This window comes from Alternaria novae-zelandiae (assembly GCF_023758075.1).
Source record: "Alternaria novae-zelandiae strain BMP 2774 chromosome Unknown scaffold_6, whole genome shotgun sequence".
NCBI lineage: Eukaryota > Fungi > Ascomycota > Dothideomycetes > Pleosporales > Pleosporaceae > Alternaria > Alternaria novae-zelandiae.
In genome coordinates this window covers 788,261-796,895 of record NW_026056966.1, presented here as the reverse complement: position 1 = coordinate 796,895, position 8,635 = coordinate 788,261, and the positions used below count along the sequence as shown (strand labels likewise).

The window sequence follows — 8,635 nt, the reverse complement described above, 5'->3', positions numbered from 1 at the left end:
GAAAAGACGCGCCACGTTACGCGAACCCAAGACAACCGCAACCAACCTCAACCTACATAGCCGGAACCGTCGTCTTCACCGTTCTAGGAAGTCCGGTGTGGCATTCTACTTCAGAGACAAGGCTGCAGCGACAAGGCTGCGAGGCAAAATGATGACTACCAGTTGATGGAGTGCACGGAAGCCTTGCAAACCATGCACGATTTCACCGGCGTTGAGCCCCAGCGATCCGCTGCTGCTGCGTAGACCGCGGCAAACATCTTCCTGCCAGCGATGATCATCCAAGGGACATGTTTCGCGATTTGGTCACTTCGTACCGTTCACCAGTGTTCATGCGCGTCTACGTTGAGGGCGCGGGAGGATGGCCCCGCGCCCCAACGCGCATACCCGCCGGAAGGAACGTAGCGCATGTCAGCCGCGCCATCCATCAGCAGCATCTACAAATCATCGCAAGCGCCTATACACCCCAAGATTAGATGCATGACGCAGCGTTGCCGAGTCGCATATGCGCTTACCAGTGCATCGCAGGACACTAATCCTAGGGAAGAGGCAGAGGGGCTCTGAACAGCGAACCAGAGACGCCAAGGTCCTATTTACCCAGGACAAAAGTGTAGCAGCTTGAGATGAACTGCCGAACTGAACGTCAAGGTAAGCAGTACCAAGAAAGTGTTGTAGCGATATTCTAGGATTGATCGCCTCGTGTACTGTTTTTGGCCCGCACCCTGGACAACTCGAAGCACACGCGAGGCTCTGCTTCACCCATAATTCGCCTTACCAGCTACAGCCTTTCTACTCCATGACCTGCTCTTTCGTCATGCTCAGGGTGATATGGGGTAAGAAGGTCTGACCATTTCACTATTTCCTTATCGTTTCCTTCTGTGTCAGTTTCCTGGACGTTGTCCATTTTTCCCTTATGTCGAATATGAAGTTAGCGAGTGGATATTTCCTGCCCCGAAGTACATCAGCCAGCCCCATCGACCGAGCAAATACCATCAGGGCTGCATCATGGGCCATTCTCATCATTACGATGATGGTTTTCGGAGCACGGCAGATAATGAAGGTTGTTGTCTTTCGGAGAATGGCGCTCGATGATCTCTTGATATTTGTGGCTTTTGTAAGTTGCACAACATATCTCTCGAACTTTGCTAATGCATGCAGTCCTTTGCCGTCAGTCTTTCAATCATAGCTCTTGTCTTGTCGTTCGAAGGTCTCGGCACTGTTGGTCCGTTGACCCCCGAGCAAACCATCTTCCTCATGAAGGGATACTACTCGTCTGAAATTGTCTACACCGTAGCCATTGGCTTCGCGAAGTTATCAATCTTGGTAATATTCTACAATGTCGTCGTAACGCAACGCATCATCCGCCGAGCTGTGGTAGCTTTCAGTGCGGTAGTGTCAATCTGGACAGCGGTGTCGCTTGTCGCAATTGCGTTTCAGTGCCAGCTACCTCGACCTTGGCAGATTGTAGGCCCAAGATGCTTTAACTCGGTATGCAACATAGGACCTAACCAAAATCATCTGAAAGCTGACTTGAACAGCGCATCTTTTGGATCGTCTATTGTATCGTCGACATTTCCACCGAAGTCGCAATCATTATGCTTTCCATACACCTCGTAGCATACCTTCAAGTACGGCTCTCAAGAAAATTCGCAGTCATTGCATGCTTTGCGCCGCGCATGCTGGTGCTGATTCTGGCAATTGTTCGTCTCGTTCTGCTATTCCCGGCTACGCTCCATGGCAATCCTCAATACCGACTCTGGGTGCCGGCGATCGTATCGCAAGCCCATGTATGCCTCAGCATCGCAACTGCAAGCATTCCATACATGGTGCCCTTCTTCAAAGGTATGGATGGCGACTTGCGAAGGACTCACTCGACGAAGAGTCGCCTCCATCTCATCGATGAAGAGACAGGGCGCTCAGGGTCCTCGCTGTGGTTTCGCCGACACAATAAGACCAAGGCTCTCGAACTTTGGAACCCGACTGCAGATGCCGTTGTTCCATACAATCGCGTGCCGCAGCTCTCGCCTTACATTCCGGCTCCAAGACCTTTGTCGCCTCTATCGCCTCCTCGGCCGCAGACGCCGCTCGGCAAGCAGGCTAGCGTTCGCGGGCTAAACATCTATATCCCATGTCGAGATCCTCGGCGGCAACGAAGCTTGGATTGGGCGAGTCCACGCACAGAGAGCTCAGGCGTGCTTTCACCATCGTGCGCATCACCACAAGCTTTGCTTCCGCAATCATTCATCCCTTCCAGAAAGGCACCCAGCCCACCAACAAAGATCTACAGTCCCAGACCAACTTCCTCGAGCTCATGCTACTCCAGTCGCACCCCAACGCCGGCTTTGACTACGCCATATGCGGAACGCTTCTCGCTATTCCCGGCTCAAAGCTCCTCCTCCGTCTCACCGCAGCCACAGTACAGCCCATCTCGGGTGCCACCAATTCGAGCAATGCGATCGCAAACGATATCCACGGGCGTAAAGTCTCCTGGTCCGCCAGTCCTGAAGAGTCCCTCTGGTCCAGGGGCGCTGATAACACGGTCGTCCAGCCGTGCGCAGCCTCGGAAGTTCAGTACCACAACGCATCTTCAGACGCCACCGCTGATGACTACATGTGAGGGGACTGCAATCAGACCCGGTTCGATACAAGACTTGACTTCCCCCATGGGTGCAGCCATCGATGGCTGGTTTAGCAGTGCCAAGACAGACTATCCTTCGCCATCGTCACCCATGGAGGCCCCACCGAATTGGCAACCCAAGACCGATCAATATGAGCTTTCACCAATGCGCTCAGTCGCTCACCCAAGATCGCCACCTCCAAGTCATATGCGCTCACATGCTCGTGCAGACATACCGCACGATGCGCCGCCGCTTCGTTCGCCTCACGACACCCTACTTCACACCCGAGCTTCCAGATCGCAAACCATTCCTGCTGTACGCGATGTGCGGCACAGTCCGAGGATCGTGCATTGTGACCCCTTCTAGCTGTACGTCCTTCAGTTTCTGTACCATTTCGTCCTTCGTCTTGCATCTGGGCGGTGTTAAGAGGGTTTCTTCCAACGATTTGTCGCATTGAACGATACGATGATTGTATACCGAACTGTATAACATGTATTTGTACTTTCCGTTTACGGGTCTATCTCTAGACCACAAGGTTTTGGCGGTTCTTCTCTGGCGTTCATGGAGTCGGAAGGATATGATGTTGATTGCCTCGGCATTCTCACGGCGCGTCTTTGCAGCTATTTCAACAAGCTATTTCACGAACATTCGAGTCAAACGCTTTCACAGTAATGTGCGTAAAAGAAGGCACCTTTCCCCCACGACGAGTGAGTGAGTTGCGTCGTGCAATCTCGCCGCTTGGCCACTTTCACAACAATGGCAGGTGAACACTACGCTTGTAACCCATTATAAAAACTCCCAAACTTCACCCTTATTGACAATCACACCAATCATAACTTTCAATCAACTCGGTCAAACTCTGATGTCTGCGGCATACAGCAAAACGACTGCCGACAAATTCCGTCTCTGGAAGGTCGACGGCTTCACGGATTCCTCTGGACGGACATCGTGTGCCAAGGATGAACGAGAGCACTTCCGACTTCGCTGTCTTGCACTGAGGAATATTGTGTCAACCCTAAGGCAAGATTATCAGTCCAAGCAGGCGAAAGTAGTGGAACTCGAAGACTTCATCGCCCGGAAGCTTGAATACACGGACAACCCAGACAATGCTGCGCATGCTGCCTTGTACCAGAAGCGCCTGTTAGTCCACCAATCTACAACTCAAGCTACTAAAGAAATACTGGCACGCGTTGAAGCAGAGCTGGATTTCGTTCTGGAGCACAATAGCGAAGCGAGGGTCTTTTGCGAACTTGTCTCCGAGAAGTTGCCCACAGAACTTGTAGACATAGTTTACGCTTTTATCGAACCCTACCCCAAGGAGCTTGAAGTCGACTATGACGTCGAACACAAAGAGCCTTTGGGAGACGAATCCAGCAACCAAGAAGTCGTGGAACGAGTATACACCTCTAAGTCTCTGAATGGAGAGTTCAATGGAAAAGATTGCAAAACGCCCTGGTATCTAGACACCAACATCGTGAGCCCCGAGTTTGCCGAGGAGAAACTGAAGGCCTTCCATCGCGATACGGTTTTCTCTATCGACCGGTTAGTACACCTCACGCGCTTCCTCAACCAGAACCCATGGAGGGGATACGAGCACCTGGTCCCAAAAGAATTCGTGCGCAACATTCATCTCAAGATACCGTTAGATATGTGCCACGAGGAATGGATGGGCCCGGAAGACTCGGAATCTGATGAAGAAAGCCAAGCATATCTGGACTCAATCTCAGGCTCTGCGGATGAAGATTTAGAATATGAAGCGTACGACTCAGTACTTGAGGAAAATCCAGAGCTGTCGTCTCTATGGAGACTTGTCGCTGAAGATACTCTCTTGAACGAGCTCGCGCCGCTACAGACCCTCACACAGAGAGGTGTTCGAATTACTATAGACGTTCGGCCCAGCATGAGGACTTGGTCCTTACTTCTGCCGAAACATATCATGGAGGCATGGAGGGACTCTTCCCACGAGGGCCCATTCAAATATGAAGGGGGCGACGAAGCAGAAAATGAGTGGGAAAACACCGAGGACTTTGAACTCATTGGGCGTCTTCTGCTGCTGGTGCTGATGCAGAAGTTGCTGCCGTTCTTCCAGGATCTAGTTAAGAAGGGGCAAGTCGTAAAGATTTTGGATAGCCGAGAGAAGTGGTCTTGGGTCATGAGCAGGGACAGCATGAGCGTGGATGACTTGCTCGCATGTAGGCAGGTCTTTTGGGCTCAGAAGCCAGAAGGCGTTTTCGGGGGCGAGAAGTTGGAGTTCCGTATACCGGCTCTTGAGGAGGTTGGAGACGTATAAGTCTTTGACGGTCAGTATGCTTGAGCAGGTCATGCGCTCCGTATGGATATAGTGTTCTATCAATTCATGGTTTGCCGTCTACATCAGCATGAAAACGAAACTTCACACACTCTGGGAGGTGATGTAGGCGTCTGGGTGATTTACAATGCGCTCTATGAATTCATGCTTTGCCGTCTACATCAGCATGAAAACGAAACTTTACGGACTCTGGGGGGTGATGTAGACGTCTGGGTGATTTCCATTGTCCTATATGAAGTAGCCCTAGAAGTGTTGGGGGGGGGCGGGGGGGGGGGGGGGGGGGGGGGGGGGGGGGGGGGGGGTTTTACTTTTTTTTATTTCGTTATATTTTTTCGCCCCCCCCCCCCCTCTAATCAGAGTGCATATACACACATCATTCCAACTCATTGGTTCATCTATTTAATCAAGTCAGTATTGATCATGCATACTGCATCCATCTTACTAACATGAAGCCACTTCTGCACACCCTCTAAACAGCCTTTCGTCGTGAAGTCCAGCGTGTCCTCAGTAAAGCTCGCGCATCGACCCAACGCTGTCTTGTAATCCTCAAGCTTCAGCCGTAGTCTCCAGCCCTTGCTCTTGAGCTTTTGCAGAATTGGCAGCAGGATATTAAGCAGATAATTCCTATGTCTCACATCGTATTCTACAGCGACTGTGAGGATGCGACTCTTGCTATACATCGGCAGCAAAGTGGTGAAGAAATCAAGGCGCCGCTTGAGAACCATTTTGGGAGTTTTGTGCAGCATCAAAAGCTCGGTTATTGGCGGCGAGGCTCTCGTATACGGTGTGTCAAAGCCAAATTCATACCCTGCCTCCTCCATCTTTGTGAAGTGGCGCTCGTTGATATCAAGCGAGATTTTGGAGACTAGCTTGTTTAGATCAAGCTGTAGTCCGGATGTGTCTGAAGCGAGAAACAGGGCAATGTTCTCTTCTTCACTTGGAAGTTCAAATGTGAATTGCGTTGTGCGATAGAAACACGCAACAAACTCTAGGTAGATCTCTAGGCCTAAGCCCTCGTGATGAGTGAGGTCGAAGCGTTTTCCATCTTGTTCATTTTCGAAAAATATGCCGCCAGCTTCGGCTTTTCTGACTATGACGTGACTTGGCATGATTTCACCGTATATCGCGTCGCGAAGCTCCGTTGGAAGCATGTCGCTCAGCTCCATGCTCATGCCAATGTAGGCGATACTTGAAGACTCGTGCGGCATTGCGCTTGTGTCTTGTTCGCGCTGCCTGATTTGCGGAATCTCTGCTTTACTAGTCTCTTCCTTGATGACTTCTGGCTTGCTAGTGCCGAAGCGTTTGTCTAGGGTAGTCCAAAACATCTTTTCTCGATGCGACTTTTCGTGCAACTCAGCGCTTCGCAGCTCAGTAATCTTGCACTGCATTTGCAGATCTTTGATGTTGGCCATGATGCTGGTAATGTTGAGATGGAAGTGAAGTAGTACTTTGTAGTTATGTTCTTGCGTCTTAGTCGAGCGAATGTAGATATTTGTAATTCGCGGATGTGTTTTGGTACTAGCGTCAAGGTCTTCGATACTGTCTGATGATGAAGATGTCTAAGTAGAAAAGCCTGGGATGCAGCCATTATATACGATTCCCACCTCTGACTCACATCCGAACGCACGGGGAATAGCTAAAGTATGTGTCATGTCTTGCTGCGCATGTGACTCGGACCTGAGCGCCGATGCGACACCTTGGTAAAGTCCGTCCTATCCACTGCCCCCGGTGGTATTGCGCTGACGCAGAGCGAACAACGATCCAATCAAGCCATCCCAAATATGTCGCATCGGCACTGGGGATAGCGAAAGTATGCGTCGTGTCTTGCTGCACACATAGCATTACATCATGGGAAGTAGAGACTTTCCAAGCCATATACTTGTCTGGCTCCGAGAGCTTTTGATGGGATATGACACAGATTGTTCTGCTTTGCGGCATACACACTGTTGTAAGATGACAAGTGGATAGTCTCTGACTCGACGTGGAGTCTAGCTAAAAAAAACCGTTTTGTGAAATGCGAACCTTCGGTACTGAAATGCGAGGGCGGATGGTGCGCCGACCAACCGAATTGACTGTACTTCGAACGACACCAGATTTTCACGTAAAAGGGCTGTGTTCGCAGAACATGCATCGCGATTACATGATACTGCGATGACCCATACCATGACCCACAGACGACGTCCGCATCAGATGATGGTGACGGGAATTGCAACTTGAGGTCGCGGGATATATTCGGCTCATACCAGCGCGTCACGCCCCGCCACTTCCTAGCCCACACTCCTCTCCCCACCTAATACTCCCTCTTCACATGCCACAGCTCCCACGGCGCCTCCCACGCCAACAAAATCCCAATCGCCTCTTTGTACTCCTCGCTCTTGACCGCCTCCTCGAAATACTGCATACCCTCCCATCCCCTCGCCACAAAAAAGCACTTCGCCTTCTCCTTCTTCACATCCTTGTGCTCCAGCTCCTCCATCACCCATCCATACGTCAAACCACCACTCCCCTTCAAAGCCTTCGCACACATGTCGTTGAACTTATTAAAATCCTTCTCGATCTTGTCCCTGAACCCCTTGTTGATCTTGCTGGCTGGGAAGTAGATTTGCACGAATTCGACTAGAGGAGAGGACATGGGGCCGCTGTTGTCGAAGGCGGATTGGCCGTCTTTGAAAGTGACGTGGAACATCTTGTCGGGGTTTCCGAGGGTCTTGATGACGGTCTCGCGGTACGTGTTTGCTTCCGCCGAGGACTCGGCTTTGGGGTCGTGCCATTCCGATGTCAGTTGCAGGTTGCGCTTGTCTTGGGTTTGGGTGCCCAGGACGTAGTTTTCGGGGGCTTTGGCGCCTTTGAGGGCTTTGACGGCGGCGTGGGCTGCTGCGTCGGCTTCCGAGGCGGAGGGTGCGCGGAAGTGGATTATTTGTGTTACTGTCATATTGAGCGGTTGCGGTGTGAGTTGGAAAAGTTATCAGGTGATTTGCTATTGATGAAACTGTAAATGTTCACGATACTTTAGTATGGAGTCGTTGCGCATGAGGTCGGGCGTGTAACCCGCGAGCTTTGTAATCTGGAGCTACCAACCACCGACACCGATGTCCGCATGTTTGGCTTCGGCGTTACGTGTCATGAACCAGGTTTCAGGCGTGCGTTCAGCCACGGCGTGCCGCAAAGTACACGTTAAGGCGCCGTGTGGATACGTGGTTGGCATGTTACTGGATGTCAATAGCCCTGGAGATGCAAGCATGCGGGGTAGCAACGCGCCTCGGCACCCCAACACTCACGCTGTGTTGGGGCATGACAGGACTCGAATCTGAAGATATATTGGGTAGAGGTGTGCGCTGATATCATGCGAGTAATGGCCATATTTTGCTGTCCAGAGTCCGAGGCATGAGACCGTCAGCGATGACGATCTGAGGCACGGGCGCCAAGCAACGCTATCCCATATATGGTAGCGCACCCTGGTGACATCATCATATTCGGGAAGAGCGGCACTGTTTGGAAGGCCCAGCCCACGAGCGGCGAGGATAGTAATACATTATACGAGAATCGTGTATCTAATCTTATTCGTAGCTTCGCAGAAGCTGCATCTATATATGTAAAAATAGCAACCCCAACTCCTGCAAATGCTAGACTCGCTTGCTTGTAAAACACGACAACAAAAGAAATGAGTTTTGATGTGCTGAGGGAAATGCCGCGGATAACATGTTGAAGAGTG

General features: G+C 51.1%; 3 protein-coding genes across 3 annotated transcripts; 1 reads left to right on the top strand and 2 right to left on the bottom strand.

Moving 5' to 3' along the window:
• Positions 1-3,286: 3,286 nt before the first annotated feature.
• J4E88_003790 (uncharacterized protein) lies at positions 3,287-4,905 on the top strand (the record flags this gene model as incomplete). The annotated part of the gene is made up of 2 exons (XM_049397438.1): positions 3,287-3,292; positions 3,379-4,905. 2 exons carry the CDS (start codon positions 3,287-3,289, stop codon positions 4,903-4,905), a joined length of 1,533 nt encoding a protein of 510 aa, XP_049256826.1.
• A 413-nt stretch (positions 4,906-5,318) lies between these two features.
• J4E88_003789 (uncharacterized protein) lies at positions 5,319-6,335 on the bottom strand (the record flags this gene model as incomplete). The annotated part of the gene is made up of 1 exon (XM_049397437.1): positions 5,319-6,335. The coding sequence occupies one exon, from the start codon at positions 6,333-6,335 to the stop codon at positions 5,319-5,321; it is 1,017 nt and encodes a 338-aa protein (XP_049256825.1).
• Positions 6,336-7,213: 878 nt separating this feature from the next.
• J4E88_003788 (uncharacterized protein) lies at positions 7,214-7,855 on the bottom strand (the record flags this gene model as incomplete). The annotated part of the gene is made up of 1 exon (XM_049397436.1): positions 7,214-7,855. One exon carries the CDS (start codon positions 7,853-7,855, stop codon positions 7,214-7,216), a length of 642 nt encoding a protein of 213 aa, XP_049256824.1.
• Between the last annotated feature and the right edge of the window lie 780 nt (positions 7,856-8,635).